The sequence below is a fragment of the Neolamprologus brichardi genome, chromosome 4 (genome assembly GCF_056152115.1).
Source record: "Neolamprologus brichardi isolate AB-2024 chromosome 4, ASM5615211v1, whole genome shotgun sequence".
NCBI lineage: Eukaryota > Metazoa > Chordata > Actinopteri > Cichliformes > Cichlidae > Neolamprologus > Neolamprologus brichardi.
In genome coordinates this window covers 26,082,501-26,100,435 of record NC_142107.1, presented here as the reverse complement: position 1 = coordinate 26,100,435, position 17,935 = coordinate 26,082,501, and the positions used below count along the sequence as shown (strand labels likewise).

At 46.1% G+C, this 17,935-nt stretch overlaps 2 protein-coding genes across 4 annotated transcripts in view; both read right to left on the bottom strand.

Annotated features, from left to right (window-relative positions):
* Positions 1 to 757: 757 nt before the first annotated feature.
* dnaaf19 (dynein axonemal assembly factor 19) lies at positions 758 to 1,885 on the bottom strand. 2 transcript variants are annotated; one of them, XM_006805248.2, is made up of 3 exons: positions 1,789 to 1,885; positions 1,305 to 1,516; positions 758 to 1,130 (listed from the first exon to the last, which is right to left on the bottom strand). In XM_006805248.2, the coding sequence occupies exons 2-3, from the start codon at positions 1,448 to 1,450 to the stop codon at positions 1,028 to 1,030; spliced, it is 249 nt and encodes an 82-aa protein (XP_006805311.1). In that variant the 5' UTR covers positions 1,451 to 1,516; positions 1,789 to 1,885; the 3' UTR covers positions 758 to 1,027. The 2 variants fall into 2 exon arrangements, with proteins under 2 accessions (XP_006805311.1, XP_006805312.1); XM_006805249.2 differs by having other exon boundaries at positions 1,305 to 1,505.
* A 2,475-nt stretch (positions 1,886 to 4,360) lies between these two features.
* arhgap27l (Rho GTPase activating protein 27, like) overlaps positions 4,361 to 17,935 on the bottom strand; it is a 34,682-nt gene continuing 21,107 nt past the window's right edge. For both annotated transcript variants that reach the window (XM_087840218.1, XM_087840219.1), the window contains exons 4-22: positions 16,835 to 17,047; positions 13,918 to 14,067; positions 13,687 to 13,842; positions 13,402 to 13,467; positions 13,237 to 13,296; positions 13,066 to 13,161; positions 12,911 to 12,991; positions 12,729 to 12,794; positions 11,076 to 11,143; positions 10,904 to 10,985; positions 10,102 to 10,203; positions 9,899 to 10,021; positions 9,748 to 9,820; positions 9,385 to 9,501; positions 8,875 to 8,973; positions 7,376 to 7,453; positions 7,050 to 7,184; positions 5,974 to 6,079; positions 4,361 to 5,682 (exon numbers count right to left, since the gene is read on the bottom strand). In XM_087840218.1, the coding sequence (XP_087696344.1) occupies positions 5,505 to 5,682; positions 5,974 to 6,079; positions 7,050 to 7,184; positions 7,376 to 7,453; positions 8,875 to 8,973; positions 9,385 to 9,501; positions 9,748 to 9,820; positions 9,899 to 10,021; positions 10,102 to 10,203; positions 10,904 to 10,985; positions 11,076 to 11,143; positions 12,729 to 12,794; positions 12,911 to 12,991; positions 13,066 to 13,161; positions 13,237 to 13,296; positions 13,402 to 13,467; positions 13,687 to 13,842; positions 13,918 to 14,067; positions 16,835 to 17,047 (2,049 nt within the window). In that variant the 3' untranslated portion in view covers positions 4,361 to 5,504. The remainder of the gene's footprint in view (positions 5,683 to 5,973; positions 6,080 to 7,049; positions 7,185 to 7,375; positions 7,454 to 8,874; positions 8,974 to 9,384; positions 9,502 to 9,747; positions 9,821 to 9,898; positions 10,022 to 10,101; positions 10,204 to 10,903; positions 10,986 to 11,075; positions 11,144 to 12,728; positions 12,795 to 12,910; positions 12,992 to 13,065; positions 13,162 to 13,236; positions 13,297 to 13,401; positions 13,468 to 13,686; positions 13,843 to 13,917; positions 14,068 to 16,834; positions 17,048 to 17,935) is intronic.

Genomic DNA, 17,935 nt, shown 5'->3' with positions numbered 1-17,935 from the left:
TAAGGTGTCGCAGATAAATACAACAAAATAAAACTAGTACTGGTACCAAAAAAAAGAAGATTTATTCATAACACACGTGAAAAGACCCAGGAAAACTGAGTTAACGATAAAAACGATAACAAAATAACGCTGAAAACCGATAAAAACCCTGAAAACTATACATTTCACACCTGAGCCTCAACTCTCGCGGCCCGGTACCAAACGACTCACGGACCGGTACCGGTCCGAGGGCCGGGGGTTGGGGACCGCTGCCATAGATCAGCGCGACCTGGATGACTGAGCGCCTTCACAGACAGAACATGAGCTGATATCAGTCTGTTGTATTTATACTGACTTACTTTTCATTTTTCACTTCCTGTAATAAAAACTCATCTCAGTGTCTTTCACAGTTGGTCACATGTGAGCGGTTTCGCTCTGTCACGCTTGTTAGTGCTCAGCCTTCATCCAGAGATGCCAAAGCTGAGCGGCGGGCCTGGAGCGCCCCCTGCTGCTCAGTGTGAGAATCTGCAATCAGAGGAGTGAGGACAGAAGAAACACAGAACTGCACACCTGTCCACACCTGATCTGCTGCTGTTACGCTCTCAGGGTGGGACTAACTGCACGACTACCTGATGACCTCTGACCTCAGTGTTGGGTCAGTAAATGGTAAATAGCCTGTATTTGTAAAGCACTTTACACAACCAGTCATCCACACATTCACACACTGGTGATGGCAGCTACACTGTAGCCACAGCCACCCTGGGGCGCACTGACAGAGGCGAGGCTGCCAGACACTGGCGCCACCGGGCCGTTGGGTCAGTACAGTGAAAGATGTCCACAGCTCACAGGTGAGTGGACAGGTGTAGGAGTCAGTGATGCTGGAGAATGGTTCACGTTCTTCAGGTTTATTAGAAATGATGAATTGTTACATCTGATCTCTTTTCCTGTTTACAGCTTTCATCATGTGTCACATGTTCATCACAGCAGGACTATAAAAGACTCTGTGGACTACAGCGTGTCGGTCCACGCTGGTCCAGGTGAGCGGACATCACTTGTTGCTCGGGGCGACGGGGTTCCAGGGCTGTTTCCGCGGGGCGCCGTCTTTATCTTTCTTCTCCAGAGGCTTCATGTGGCAGGCCAGGACCAGGTCTCTGAGGGACACATAAACCACACCCAGCTGTGAGAAAAACCTTTAAAGCATCACTGACCAGGGCCCTGCTGGACTCAGCAGGCCTCGCCAACCAAAGCTCAAAATCTCCTGGAACTCATCCAAAGACCCTGGAAATGCTTTGAACGAGGTCCAGGCCTCTCCAGGAGCCGCCCACCTGAACTGGTCGTAGGACGCTCTCTGGCAGACGGCTCTCAGCTTGGCGTCGTTCTCACGCTGATGTCGCCGCTCAGACTCGACTGCCACCTGCAGCTCTCTCTCCAATGCAGAGAAGTCGATGATGTCACACTGTGACATCGCCATCTCCTGATGATGTCACACAGCTTCTTGACTTCCTGTAAGTCACGGACTGAACTTCCTGTTTAAGTACTGAGTTCATCAGAAAGGCAGAAAAATAAAAGTGAGCCTAAGATCACTTCTGATGGAATTCTAATAGGAAAGCCGATAGGTCACATAAAGCCCCTCCTCCCTCTGCTGCACGGTGCAAACAGCGGTGACATCACAACGTGACATCACATCAGCTACACCGATCTAACGGCGTACACGGTTATTGGTCACGTGACCTCACAGCTGCTAACTAAAGCAGCTTTGATCCAGCGCAAGTTGAAAACACGCAGCTCGAGTCTGACGTCAGTGCTCACCTGTAACAGCCTGAATCCTCTCTGTGTTCACCTGCTCAGGCGCTCCCTCCGTGAACTCTCTCGTCTCTGATCGAAAACAAACCGTTTCCATGACGACGCGCCGCTCGCGTCTTCTTCTCCTCTTCTCTGAGCGATGTCAGCTCGCTGCTGCCGCCTGTGGCCGCTGGCGGAACTGCAGGGCTGGGATCCGCCTGTACAAAACAGAGCAGAATAGCGCGCCACACCATCTGTGCTGGAATAAAATATAAATATTAAACAGGAGAAATATTTTTTTAAAAAAAAGACAAAGACATGATGATTGTGATCCGGATGAATCCGGACAGGATCAGGATCACCGTGATCCCTACACAGTGACTTATGCACAAACTCCAACGTAAACCAAACAGGAAGCCATAACGAAGCCTCCACTGTTTCTACACTTTCTACTTCGGTAATATTAGCTGATAAGATAATATTTCTATACAACATCTCATAGGTTTATGTATTTTATATGTCATACATAGTGTATATGTAGGACACAATCATAAAGAAATGAAACATGCAGTAAACTGAGCCTTGTGGCACAATTCATTGTAAGAAGTTACGAACTAAGAATGTTAAAGGCGATCACATTAGACAAGATGAAGGTGTTCGGGTTGCAGGTCGAGCTCAGTGCAGTGAACAGGAAGAGAAATGCTGGTGTTTGCTTATTCTGCAGCTTCTCTCGTCTCTGGTTTTTGTGGTGGTGCAGCTTTTGTTTCAGGCAGTATGTTATGAGGAAGGAGCTGATGAAGTATTCCATTAATCACAGTTAACATCACACCTGAAATATTTCATTAAGAATCTTTTATTGTGTGTGAAGTTTGGCGCCCCCTGCAGCCCAGATAAATCCACTGCACCTGGATCAGAACGATAGCATAGAATAACTTTATTTTCCATATCAATGGAAATTTGTTTCCAGTTCATCAACAGATCAATCGAGTCACTTCGTATCAACCCATATTTACACATGCATGTACATATGTACATATACAAAACTTCAGCGCAACAATACACATCCCAGCATCTCATTCAGCACACTGACTGATTTTGGCACAAAGAACCTTTTTACTAGCTAGAGTCGTCCTAACGCTGTCCTGAGCAGAGATGGGCAGTAAAGCTCTGACGCTCTGCAGGTGGCCAAGTCTGTGCTGGAGAAGGCGGGGAGGCACGAGGAATGCATGAGCAACAACACAGGTAAACGCACAGCACAGGACCAGCTCAGCTCCTCCTGGCCTGATTTAATCTGATAATCTAAATCTGAAAGTTGTTTGTTTTCAGAGAGTTTTCCACTGCAGGAAGCAGGAAGTCTTTTATATCCTGGGTGGGATGTTATCGGGTCAGCACTTTAAGCTGATGCCTTCTTAACGAAGACTGAGATCTGAATGAGATGACTCCTTCCTTAAATTGTTCTTATGAAGTAAAACAGGTCAAAGATTTGATATCCACCTTTGTTGTTGATGCACTAACATGAACAAACATTTGTACTCAAGAATTTTTTTAGTGAATATTTTCCTGAAAAGTAAAATCTGTTGCAGACTGATCAGGATTCACAGCTCAGGTGTTTTGTGTCGTTTCTGTAAGCGCTCAGAGGAAAAAGAAGAACCTGTTCACATATTTCTGAAGCACAAGAATGAAGCAGCTGCTGATCATGATGTGAAAGCTGACGAGTTTTATTTTACACCCTCAGGTCCAATGCAGCTCGACAATCCACATCACCGTCTCAGGTGAAACCGCAGAAGATGAGCATCGTCCGGCGAGCAGCTGGTACCATGGTAACAGTTTACCATGATCACATCTCCCAAATAACACAAAGAGGCGATACAGCATGTATGACACACAGTTTCACAACAAAGGATCTGAAAACCTGAGGTTTCTAACTGCTGTTGTCTTTTATTCGTGTTTATTCAGCGGCCGTTAGCCAATGAAATCACATTATGCAAATAAACTGGGACAGCGGCAACTGAATACGGACAACACAATGTGAACAAAGTTACTAACAGGCAGCTAGCTGGGCTAATGCAACTTGCTGATGGAAGCTTTGCTAGCTTGCACTGTGATTGGTCATTTTTGTTATGATGCCAGGAACGCCAGCAAGCGTGGAGCAGCACATCTGTGAGCCCTCCCACCAAAGCTTCAGCTCTTTGTTGACCTTAGATGATTCACACTTTGGCTTGTCGAGGCTTTAGCGGCCATCTTTACGGGTGCAGGTTATATTTCTGTCTGGGGTTGTGGTTTTAGTCCTTTGGTGAATTTGTGTTAAATAAAAGTTTGATGTGTTTGATTTCTGGGTGTGTTGAAGAGAAGCAGACCCAGCAGGACGCCGTCATACACGACAGTTTATTTCAGACTGAAGTCAGGAAAATGCCCTCTTGTACAGAAAGGAAAATCGTCCCTAACAAAGTAACTTAGTTCTGCATCTGTAGTGCATAGAAACTCACTACTATAAAAACATACATAACTATTTACAACAGTAAGACCTGTCCTGTAAAATCCATCCCTGGTCGTCATGTAGTTTTAAATCCTTTGTTCTGTGTTCAGTGGAGCCTCCTTTCAGATCTACAGTTTAACAGTCGATACAGCTTCTGTCTCTCGTTCGGAGTCGATATATATAATTTCTATAATGTTCCATCTGCTCATGAAGCTCCATATTTATGATCATCACATCATAAAGTCTAGAGTTTGATCCAGTGTTTAATACGTTGCATGTTTTATTTAACTTAAACATACTCATGGTATCAACACTGATGTAGAAAATTATTTTGCCGTGTGAATCTGTGTTTCCCAGCATCAGTGAATGCAGCGCAGACTGATGGCTGCTCTGGTAGATATACCTGAACAGGTGGATGGAGATTCTCAGGATCAGAATCACACGTGCAGCTCGTCTCCACAGTCTGCCAGGGAGACTCTGTACACCCTCTTTGGGTTGTTATGACTTTCTGGTTCACAGAAAGTCATACCAAGTCATACCTTGAAGGTAAATTTCCAGTCATCTGCAGAGGAGGGTCTGAAAATTTAAAAATACTTGGAAGGATCGTGTCTGTACAGTGAAGAAGCCCAGGATCCTGAGACGGATACTGTTTGTTCTGCTGTTTTTCAGCTCATTTAAGGCGTGATGCTGAGATGCCGACATGATATACTCAACATTTACATTTTATATATATGAAATTTATAAAAAGGGGTTTTGGGTCCAGACAACACAGCCAGCAGGTCCCGGTTCAAAGTTTAACATCCACAGAGTTAAACAACAAAACAAAAAGGCAATAGAAGATGAGTTCAGAGTTCCACGAGTTTCTCAAAGGGTCCTGAACCCGTCTGGTTTACTGTGAGGCATTCAGAGGTTTAGCAGGACATTCACCACTTTGGTGTTTTGTCTTGAAGGAGAAGCAAACATACTGGTTTCAAACCATACCCAGGATCAGCTCCAGGTCCAGAGAGCTACAAGTCTGGCAAAAGATGTCGTTGTCACATGTTTGATGGTTTTAAGGCGCCAATAAAACGCCAGGTTGGGTCTGCTCCTTTTAAAGAGGAGTGACGAGGTTTCAGAACCAACCCTCGGTATCAGGTGGTCCTCTCAGTTTCACTCCTGGGTCAGAGAGGAGGGGGTGTGTAGGTCCAATGTCCTCGAGCGTGTTGGAAGACTCGTGTGTCCTCTGAGGGTTCTCGCAGGACGCAGAGTAAATTCCAGGAGTTTCCTTTTAGCTCTCTGAGAAAACAGTCGGGAACTCGTTGAGCAGGAGCTCCACAATCTGGCTCTGGAACACCATGTGAATCGTCATGTTTGCCGACTCAGTCTCGGGGCGAAGCAGTGTGGGTCCGAACACGATGGCGATACTCTGAACCGACATCCTGTTAGAGTCCTTGTGTTCGATCACCCTGGAGAGGCACAGACAGATACACGTTGTTTCCAAAGCAGACCTAATCACCTTCATGCTCTGCCGCTTCGTTTCTACTTGCAGACTAATTTTGTTTTAGCTGACTGATTATTTGGGGGTTGCAGATCTATTTCACCATTGCCATGATCCAGTGCATTCCACACCTTTACCCAGTGTGTAACTGGGACTGTTAGGGGTTATCTGACAGAGAGCAGGCTGGCCGAGTTAGCAGTGGCACGGCTCACTCTGCTGTCTGTCTGCACTGGTTCATAAAGCCTCGGAGCAAACTCACTTTCGCAGGTGTCTGAACAGCAGCTCCATGGTGTTGTGGTTCGGTAGAGGAAGAGTCTGCACCAGATCCTTCATGTAGGACACCCTCAGGCTGTAGTCTGGGACTTCTGCAAACACACACAGCTAAGGTTCTGTACTACAACAGTTTAGAGGCATGATGACACTTTTTGGTGTATCGCTCATCACAAGCGTGTGCTGGGATTATTATCTCGTTACTTTGTGTTTCTCTGTGGTCGACTGCTCGGTCAACCTCTGCACATTTACAACTTATCTGATGTAGTAGTGCAGAAGAATTATGGAAGGAGCAATTCATCGGAAGGACTGTAGATTTTGACCAGTAAATTGAGTAATCTGATATTCTTGCAAAAGAGTTTATCAATGCAATGATTGGGTCATTGCATTGATAAAGTCGAGCGACCATTTTGGTGATCAGCCCAAGTTTCGCCTTAATCGTGTCGTAATCGCGTAGTATACGTGGAGTAACGAGAAGTGATTAACACCTCACGACCAGCTCGGTCCAATCAGCAATCGTTTGGTCGCCAGAAAATCAAACCTGTTTGAAATCCTGTCGCCCGTCGTGAGGGCGTCACCGCAGCCTCTCGCACTGCGCGCACAAACGCAGAAATGAACGTGAAACTTTGACGAGCACATCCGAGCCTTTTCGATGTGGCCTCACAAAATTGTCAACAACCGTGAAAATAGTTGGATTTACATTGTTGCTCAATCACAGCTGCCTGATGTTCGATGATCGATGATCGATGTGAGTCTGTGTGAGTGAAAGACGGAGCGAGCGACAGATTTTGTGTTATAAGCTTCATGTTATGGACGCACAGTTTCAGGTCGCATCAGAGCATCGGGCCGTATAGTGTGAGACCTGCATCGTGACCTACGACCTTCTCACCCCTGCGAGTCAATCGTGCAGTTTGAGCAGGAGCTGAAACACGTGACTGAAAAAGAAGCCCAGCTTTACCCTCCTTCAGTTAAGAGCTGGGTTAAAGACATAAGGTAAAAACATGAGTAGACCAGGGCTACTGCAGCTCTGGTACAGTGTGTATGACAAACACCGTGTGTACTGACGGATGGCGGCGATGAACTTTTCGAAGACGCTGAAGGGAAACAGCGGCTCTGGAAGCTCCCGCAGGAAAAGCTTGAGAGCGCCGGTGATCACGTGAATCTCCTCCCACTGTCCGTCCTCCAGGTCCAAGTGCTCCTCTGCAGAAACAGAGGACAGCTTCAGTCTTCTGAAACCAAACTTTAGATCAGACTTTGGGTTCAGATTCATCTGTTAGACCCGAACAGCATCGTGTTGCCGCCGCAGGTCCGAACGATCCATCAGACCGTTTGAATCCAGGGAGGAATCACGTGACCGTTACCGAACACGAACTGTGTCAGCGACGCATTACCGTGGTCGGCTTTGTGTCGTAGTTTCTGGATCACGGCCAGGTTTCCGCTCACTCTGTAGATCCCGTCCACGTCCAGACCTGAACACAGCGAGTGAAGCCAGTTAGCAAACACCTCTGTCCAGTTCATCAGTCGCTGGGTTGTGTTTCATTTCCACCTTAGATAAAAACAACGTCTGAATTCTGTCGCACAACACTTCACCATAAATCCCTGTTTCACTGCTGCACGGCTGCAACTTCATATTAGATTCAGTACGACTACAAATCCAAGCTAATGAGCGAAATTGACCCACCTTCAACCATTAAATCACAACACGATGTGAGCCTTAACACACACACACACACACACACACACAAACACACATTTTGATGTGCCTTGATGCTCATCCAGGTAAGTCAATCCCAAATAGGGATGGTACTGGTATCCGGTGCCATGATGGCACCTGTTCTGACATAAACCGTGGTAACCAGACTGAAAAGCAGCGCACATTTCATGTCATACACTTTGGATTCCAGCCAATCATTTTACCTTTGCAAGCGTAGTAGGCGGGCTCAGGTACAGAAGCGGTTAAAGTCTGGCTGTACAGTCTTTTTCACAGCAAAAGATGCAAACTCAGCAGCTGCAACAAGTGCTTTAAGCTGATACTGTGATACTGTCAAAGGAGGTAACACCTCAAATCTGATGAAACACCTGGCGACGCATAGCGTTTTTTTAAAAGCCGAGAAATGCGCCGTATTTGATAGCTTGCTGCGAGACCTCACGCCGAGCACATCTACTGCGGGTGTGGTGCCTGTTATCGGACCCGGAGTTAGCAACATCCCCCAAAAACCCGAAGAGGAGAGTCCTGGCCCCTAGCCCTGCCAGTGTAGCAGAAATGATGAGGATGATGATGCAGCAGCAGCCGTTCTTCTCTGCGTGAGTAGCTTCATGTTGTTCGTGTGTAATTTACGTTGAGTAGGCTAACCACGTTATTACATTAATGCATGTAAGGTGAACTAGCAAACACCATCATAGCTACATGCGGCTGTCTTCTTGTTTGATGGCAGATGCTCCCTTCACCCTGGACAAAAAGGCTAAAATGACCAAAGAAAAAGTGAAAAACAGTTAAACATGAGAGGTTTTTGGACAAAGTTTGTGTTTTTTCCATTGTTTAAGCTGCTTCCAGCCAAGAGTGATACCATATATGCCCCATAGCTGCAGAAAAGGCTAACATTGTTATCTTTTTACAAAAAAACCAGCTGAACATGAGAGGTTTTTGGACCAATTTTGTGTTCTCCATTCTTTAAGCACCGTTTAAGCACCGGCACCGTTTCAAAAGTACCGGTTTCGTACTGGTATCGGATGAAACCTAAACGATACCCATCCCTAATCCCAAAAGGTTGATTGTTCATCTGAATGTTTCTCACACTGAAAACGTTACGTCCAGATGAACAGTTAACCTTTTGGGATGTTTTGTTGTGCGTTTCCTGTAGCGCGTGGGTAACATGTGTGCCTCCGTCACCTCTGCGCTCCACTGTCCTGATGCACTTCTCCACAAACTTGGGGATGGTGCTGTGTTCTCGGTGGCACAGAGTGTCCAGGTGGCAGCCAAAGACGTTGTCTGGAAGACATTTCCAGTCTGATCAGCGAGCTGCATGTGTCAGTGTCATCAGGCTTAGCATCATTCTACAGTTTTCATATCGTCTACATCGTGATTCACTCTTGATAAATATTCAGATGCATTACTGTTTTATTAAGTTTTTCTGATCATCTCTGGATCTCTGTATTTATCCGTGCGCTGTGCACATGTTGATGTAAATGGGTTAACTCAGCTGCTAATTTCACTCATTAAACTAACACCAAATGAATATACAGGTGAGTCTGTAGGCAAGAAGCAACAGTTATTGTAGTGAGTTAGCTTTGGATCACTGAGGTTCATGCAGGTAAACATGTGCACCTGACAGAAAAGTCGATGATGTTCACAGTTTGTAGCATTTAAAGGTCGGTGCATGTGATCGGGAGGCCTTTTTACCTCTGATGTATCCTCGCTCTTTGACGCTCTGCAGAGTCGGCCTTCGCTGCAGGAAGCGTCGCAGTTTGGACCGAACTCGCGTCTGCTCCGTGTCAGCTCCTGATGGGATCCTGCTCGCTGAAGATGCAGCAGAAGAAGAAAGCGTTCAGTGTTACTATGACAACCACTGTGCAATACCTGCTAATAAAAATAAACTTCTTCCATCACTCTGTGGGTCATTTTGAAAAGACATCAGAAACACTAGCTGTAACGTGTTTCAGCTCAGGGCCGTCCTGCGCTCATTTCCTGAGCTTTCAATGCTTCAGACCTTCATCAGGCTGAGTCTGCACAGATGTTGGAGATGGTTAAAGTTCAAAGACTCACATGTCGATCTCCTGTCTTTGTCCTCTTTGTCTGAAGAACCATCGTCTTCACTGTCTGACAGCCGCTCCTGTTCCTGAAAACAGACTTCACTGAACTTCCAGTTCGCTCAGAAACAAAGAGCCTGAATGAGGCACGAGGCTTCGAGGATTACCGGTCTGTGTGCTCCGTCTGGCACCAGCTGTCCGATGGTGTCCTGGATCACTTTGAGCCAGTCGCTGATGATGCTCTCCTTGTCGTACTGCATCAGATACTCGCAGCCCTGACGTGTCTTCAGCTGCACACAAACACCACAGTGGTCTTCATCAAGCAGGTAAGAAGTGAAGCTGATGTAACTGAGGTAAAAAGACTTTGTACCTCCAGAACGTTCTTCTTGGACGACTTGTCTTTGCAGGCCCAGCTCACCGAAGCTCCTCTGAGTTCAACGGTGTATTCTGGAACAATCTGTGACGCTTTGCTCTGAGGGAAAACAAGTCATCATCATCCTCCTCATCGCCGTCATAATTATAAGTTATAATAAGTTATATACTTATGTGCTGAGTGTATTTTGACTTTTGTTGCCATGATGCCAGGTTTTTAATCTCAATGAGATTTTTTTCACCTGAATAAGGACTAATAATAAAAATAGTCATCATCTTCATCATAACCTCCCTGCTAATGTTCGTTCCTCCGAGTCCACCCAGTCTTTTAAATTGCTTAAAATGTATCATTTTAGTCTGACTTTTGATTCAAACTAGTTTGTTACTTTGTGGCTACTTTTTGTTTCAAACAGTTGTCAGATTGTTTCCTTTTAACTCTTTTCATTCTGTCTTGTGCTTTTGTGACCAACTCTGAAGCACTTTGGTCAACTTTGTTGTATTTTTATTTGCTATAGAAACAAAGTTGATTTTAGATGTTTTTATTACCTTCCTCCTCCTCCTCCTCATCACCATAGTTTAATAGCACAATAGGATCAATGATTCATGGATGGAAATCTAAAGTTTCTATATCGTAGCCATTTATTAATGCTGGCGGTATTGTTTGTGTTTAATAACTCAGGTAATTTCTCAGGTATTTAGTCCTGAGAAGTTTTATTACTACAGAGAGTAGAACACACAAGTAATGGTTCGAGGCAGAAGGTGCATTGAGCTCCTGTTGGACTACGTAAACTGATTCTTACAGCATTCCCAGCTGGTCTGGGGTCTTTATGGAATGTGAGGATCCCTCCATGCAGGACAGTCCACGACTGACTCCAGTTCTTCCTGTCCAAAAATCAGCAGACACAGTTACCTCCGAGCAAAGCCCACAGAACAGATACGAACACCTTACCTTTTCAATTGTTCTGCTCTCACCTGATCTTTTTTCCATTTTCAGCCACTTTAGTCTTGTTGAGAATCCCTGCTTTCTCCAGCAGGTGTCCCTGTAGGAATGCAGACACACAACTGAGTCCTCAGGTTACCTGCTTTGAAATGTGACTCCTCTGCAAACAGGGGAGTGGTGAGAGTCTAATGAAAGGCCTTTTATCAGCCTGTCTCATTTCATCCATCAGTCTGATCGGTGCTGGAAACATTTTTAAATACCTGAAAATCTTTCCAGGAACCAAACTCAAGGATTTATGTGATTATTCAAGGACAAATCATTCTCGGTGGACAGAGGACCTCCTCACGGACACAAACGAGGCCTCGAGAGACCTCTTTGCATCCCTAATTAAAACATGACTGAACTTTTCATCTGACAAAGGAGGAGTTTGCTTTCAGGAAACACAGGAGGGACTTTACTACCACGTGAACCAAAGCTTCTCCACAGCAGCCATTTTCACAGTGTGTTACTCATGCATTAATCAAGGTTGAGCCTTGAAACTCCCACTGCCCTCGTGCTGCTGCTGCTCTCCTCTCTGCAAGGCGGTCAGCTGATGCAGCACACCTGTACCTTCAACTTGATAAAAGCTGGCCCAGGTGTGGTGCCTTTTATTCATTCAGCAGTTTGTTTTTCTACTTCATGTAATGTTGTCATGCACACACTTCTTGTTTAGCTTGAGGCAGTAACACATGGAGTGGTGTCTGGGAGGTAAACTCCTTCGGGAAGCTTACCGCTTGAGTCATAGTTAATGGCCAGCTTGCTTTGAAGTCTGCAAATATTAAACTTAGCGTTTGTTGATTTTAGCATTGGGTCCAAGATTTCTGGGAGTGTCACACAAGACGGTGTTTGGTTTTGGTCCTCGGCTCATAATCAGAGACGATCTGCACATCGTTCAGAATTCATTCTTGTAAGTGGAGGATGGATGGGGCGTTCACGGACACTGGGATGCACACAGCAGCATCTTTTCATCTGCTCTCAGTTTTTATGTCTTAAACCATTTTCCTCATGAACTCTGGACAATGTGCACATGTTTCCTTTGCAGGTGGTTTCCTGTTTTATTTGTTGGTGCTCCTTTGAACGTTGCACAGAGTGAGTGAAGCAGCAGGTCAAAGACCAGCTACGTTCGTGTATAGAATCAGGCCAAGAATGTCTGCTGAGGCTACAGGAGAAGTAGGAGGACCACCAAAGTGTGGAGTGAACCTGTGGACAAAGTCTGATTCAGTGTCCACACCGGCCTCCGGTGTGGACAAAGTCAGAGATGCTGGAGTTACCAGAACTAACAGCAGTGCCATAGAAAGAGACCAATCAGACCCTCAGAGCTGTTAATGTGTGATGGATCGGTGTTACTGAGCGATTTAAGGGTTAGTGGAGAAACACTGAGCAACTTTCTGGGCAAATTCAGCCTTACAGTAAAAATCTAAACACCGATAAACACACATGAACTTCATGGTGTCAGGAAAAATCTTTCTAAATGTTTAACACGTAATAGTGAGGAAGCACAGCAGGTGGCGCTGTGAGTCTGAACTGCCCAAAAAGTTCCCGTCAGGCAGTGATTAGTAAGATGTTAATGTGATGAGTTAGTGGAACCACATCTGCGGGAAACCTTCACTAATCTTCCCAACAGCCAATCAGGTGCCAAGACCTACATGCTGTGAGCTGGACCCTGTGCTCTGATTGGACAGATTCCTCTTCAGTCTGCACCTATTAGAGAGCTTGATGAGGGAGAACAGGATGACATCAGATCGACAAATGAACGAATGGATGAGCGGGAACAAGCGAGTCAATGCGAGTGAATGGAGCCGTGATAGTGACACAGGTAAGCGTCTACCTGTGGACTGTCGGGGGAGGCGTGTCTGCTTATCCTGTCAGTGTGATCGGAGAAGTTCCTCCGGTGGCCATGGGAACACGTCTGAAACCCAGAAACCAGTGAAAGTCTGTGTGACGCAGGCCTAAAAAGGTTGTTGCTGTAAGGTTTTCACTCACGTCTTCTCCCACGCTGACTCTCAGCTTCCTGGCCTGCAGCGATGCTCCGTCCTCACAAACTCCATTTCCCATCAGACTTTGGGGCACTGAGGGAATCTGTAACAGTCAGCAAACCAATGGATTAATGCAAATAAAAAGCAGACACACAGATGGCGCTGACCAACTGATTACCTGAGGATCCTTCAGGTCCAGGTGAGCTCTGGGTATCAGGCCCAAGCTCTGCTGAGGATGCTGTGGAGAGAAAAAGGCACAAATGTGGGAGAATATTCGGAACAATCCAAGGACTATCATCGATGGGTGACAATGGACCGTGTGCTCAGTCTGTGTGTGTGGTACCGTTCTAAAGTTGGCGTTGTTGTCTTTATGGTCACCTACAGGATAGTCTTCCTCTGGCAGGGGAGGCTTTCAGTAATCAAAGAGAAGTCACCATTTTAATCAAACAACCCTAAATCCTCATTAATACAAAGACCACCTGTTCACTAAGCATCACCTGATACAGCTGATAAAATATCATATTGAAGTGACATTTTGACATATTTCACAATTTAAAAAACGACTAAGTTTGTTGTTCTAGTTTCTGTTCTGACTTTGAACCTGGTCATCGTTTTAACTGGGTCGTACCGGGCCGCCCTCGTGCTTCCTGTGGGTTGCAGATCCAGGTGGGGGTGACGGGGAGGATGGCTCAGGTAAACTCCAGGATGTGGTTCGTGTGCTGCGGTTGAAGTAGTAAGGTCTCCCTGAGACTTCATCAAACACCTTCTCCCAGCCACCAGAGCCCTGACGGGAAGCATGACGACATCACTTTGAGGACCTGATAATGGACTGGGGGGTTACGAAGGCAGTGATTCAAACCTGAGAGGAGGCGGGGGAAGTGGAGGTCAGCTGACCCCCTTCTTTTCCCTTGGACCGGTCCAGGTCTCTAACCGGCACGGGTGGAGGATTGCGAGAGTTGTTCATGTGGTTGGTTCCAGGCTGCCTCCCGCTGTCCTGCTCAGTGTGGCCCTGCACAGAGGTCAGCACAGCAGGACACTCACATCGGGACCTTTATTCACTGGAAGTTTAACACGAGGACGTCTGCTTTGGTTTGTTGTTGTCACTGCATTTATACTTCCTGCTTTCCTCCTTCACACTCTTACATGTTCTGTTTGTACTCTAATCTTCATTGTAATCACATTTTTGTATTTTTAATGAAATTGTACATTTTTCCTGCTTTACTTTATTCCTCTGCTAAACTTACAAATCCTTCATTTGTTTATAGATTTAATTGTATATACAGTTCTTTGGGTGTAATTCCTACACTTTGGTTTATTTATGACATTTATTCCACTGTTTAATATTACTTAAACTTTAAGTAGTTAGTGCTCTGTACAATGATGATCAGGCCTGTCTTCTGCTGTTTGCACACTAGAAGTTAAAACTTGTCTGTGGACCAAATTCACTAATCCAGCGGTCCCCAACCGCTTTTGCCCCACAGACAGTTTAATGTCAGACAATATTTTCACGGCCCGGCCTTTAAGATGTTGCAGATAAACACAACAAAAGGATACGACGAGGCAAAAACTGGTATTTTGTAAATATAATAATAAACGTGAATTCACTGTGTGATTGAACTTTATTAGCAGCGTCCTCCTGAAATGCACCAACTACAGAGTAACATCCTCCTCACTGCCCCTTAATGCTCTCTGGTCACTATGGTAACGTGTAAATGTTTTTTAAAATAAGACGCAACTACAACACGGGAAAGACCCAGGCAAACCAAGTTAACGATAAAATATGGTAAATGGCCTGTTTTTGTAAAGCGCTTTACTAGTCCCTAAGGACCCCAAAGTGCTTTACACACACACATTCACACATTCACACATTCACACACACATTCACACATTCACACATTCACACACTGAAAACCATAAATTTCACACCGAGTCGACGCTCTCACGGTCCGGTAGCGGGCCGTGGCCGGGGGTCGGGACCGCTGCACTAATTCACAGAAAAATACTGACAACATAAAATATATAAAACCTCTTAGACTCATATGTGACACGTGAAACAATCCCATCAGGCTACAGTGAGCGTTGGCCACAGACATGAGATTATTTTGGAGAGTGGGACAGTGAAGACAGAGAGAAAGGGGCACAGGGCTCATGGACGCCTGCTCAACCAGTAAGACAAACTGGTGTCCAGTAACTGGTCACCGGATCCCTGTGGAACAGACATGCTCATATTACAGCTGATCAAACTTTAATTACCTCTGAGCTGCACACAGCGGCGAGTTTGGAGTGAAACACAATGAAAGGTCAGAGTGACGATGGCAGAGAAATCCAACGAGCCATTCGTACAAATGTTCTTCAGATACGCTTGTTTGTAACGCTGCCATCACTAAACTTTATCGACCATTTACACGTGTGTAATCTGTCGCTACAGCATGATGAACTACCTCAGCTGTGCATCCTCAGCCTTCAGCCCTTCCTCTGTCTGGACCGTCCTGTCACGTCACTCCCAGCATTCGTCGTTTTAGGAAACGAGCGTGCACATCATCTACGTCTCGCTCAAAATGGATTTTTCTGATTTTGTCCAATTCTGAAATCTTAGATTTCTGCTCTTCCTTAGTGTGTTTAATGCTAGCTTAGCTGAGCCTTTATGTGTTATCCAGTGCTGCTCTTTTAATGCCGCCGTGGTGTCTGACCCATCGTTTACCTTCGAGTTCATTTAGATTTCAGTCACTTCCTGTGCTGTCACACTGCTTTGAATCCAGTGTTTTAGTAACTCCAGGGCTGCTGCCCGATGGCAGCTTTAACTCAGTAAATGCAATTACTTTCTTTTCTTTTTGTAATCCTGACGCACTGTTAAGAACCAGATGTTGTTCCTGCAGCTTCAGCTGCCCGTCCCGCGCCCCCGCCTACTCCACCACACCTGCAGTGTCACTTATGGATGTGGCATCCTGCAGCTGCTGGACTATCAGTGTCACCTGAAAGGACGTCTCATGCAGGACACGAGCAAAGTGTTGGAAGGAGCGAGTAAGGCTGAGGATGGGCAGCTCTCAGTCTGTGCCTGGATTGAAATAACTTTTTTATCCACGAGTGTCCAAACGCCTCCTGCAGATGTGTCCTCGTGTTCAGTAAGACGTTAAGTGTAGCGTTCAGTTTGTGTTGTTTGTCCGGCTCCTGAAAAGCTCGGAGAACTTTCCGTTTTATCACAAGATGTTGGAAACTGCACAGAAGGTAAACATTATTTGTGATGCCAGGCTCATGACACAGCTGAGGCGTGAGCAGAGCGAGGCGTCTGAAACAGAAGTGAGCAGCTGCTCGTGGATGCGGGGATGTGCACGTAGACCGTCGAGCAGATAGTCCATGAACGCTGGCACAAACTTCTGTCAGAGCACGCTACCGATCACAACCACATTCACTTCCTCTTACAAAGCTCTTCACAATAAAACAGGAAACCTGTAAAAATGAACCATATATAATGCAAACGCTCTTTTCAATGTTTTAAACACATTTTACTCCTTTTAGAAGGAATTCCTGCATTTTTCTAAACACAGATTTGAACCTGTAAGCGTACGGGTTCACCATCTAACTCCGGTCATCTCTGTTCCTGCACCTCAGCTGCACGTCAGCTTCTTTCATCTGTCTGATAGTTTAGCTCTCGTCTACATCCACATTCATTTCATGCAGTCTTTTGGCGCTGCTGCTTCATCTCCGTTTGGTGTTTAAGTGACCCGAACACAAAGATGAACTCAAAACACACCTGGGAAGGTCAAAGGTCGCCTTACCTGCAATCTGTCCTGTGCGCTGACCGGGCAGTTGGGGCTGGTCATGCCCAAGGAGGTAGAAGATGATGGGCTGTGGTCTGATGTTGAGAGGGAGTGGTCTGTGGGAGGTGGAGAGGAGAGGGAGGAGCCAGAAGGGCCCTGAGGCGGAGCCAATTTCTTCAGAGACGGGACGTTGGCGTAGATGGGCAACAGAGGGTCGGGCAAGCTTTGGTTCTACAGAGAGAGAGAGGATTTCTTCAACCACACCGTCAGACACAAAACAACACACAGTCAAAGCTGTGACACGTTCACGGCGTGGATTCGTCACAGTGTTTAGACCTCCTGCATGTGACATAACCCGACGACCGGCCACGTCCTTCCTTCTTCATCTGTGCTGCACGCCTCAGAGCCTCAAGTCATAAAACTACAGAACACAGACAACTATGAGCCCATTTAAAGCCCACCCCCAACCATCACCCACACACGGCAGCATGGCGGTGATGTTATCATCCTGATGGAGATCCAGCTTCATCCGCCTAACTTTCTCCTCAGAGTGAAAAGAATCATTGCAGAAAGCCGAAAATCTGTTTTTAATAAAGTTTAGGGGGTTCCCACACCTCTGCAAGTCAGAGGAGCGCAGAGAAGACCACGGGTCCAAAGAGCGCGCGTTAGCAAAGAGCGCGCGTTAGCAAAGAGCGAGCGTTAGCAAAGAGCGCGCGTTAGCAAAGAGCGAGCGTTAGCAGTCCTTACAGACACGCTCAGAGCACGGCGACCCACCGAGGACGAGGTCCCCGCTAAACAAGCAGGAACCTGCTGGAGCGTCGGCCTCATTTGCGGCAATCATCTGCTGCTGTACAGGAAGAGCTCCCCCCAGGGTTTATAAACAAACACGCACACAGTGACTTGCAGTCATTTCCTGCAGACTTTCACTAAGCCTCACGTCTGATCGAGGAAGAAGATCTGGATGTTTTCAGTCTTCAGGGAGTCGAGTCCTCGTGGTGATGAAGACGTTTCACATCTCCACAACACCACAGATACACCGAGTTCTGATAAAACTCATCATCATCCTGAAGATGTTGGAGGTGATTCACCTTTGCCAAGATTTCCTCCTCTGAGCAGGGA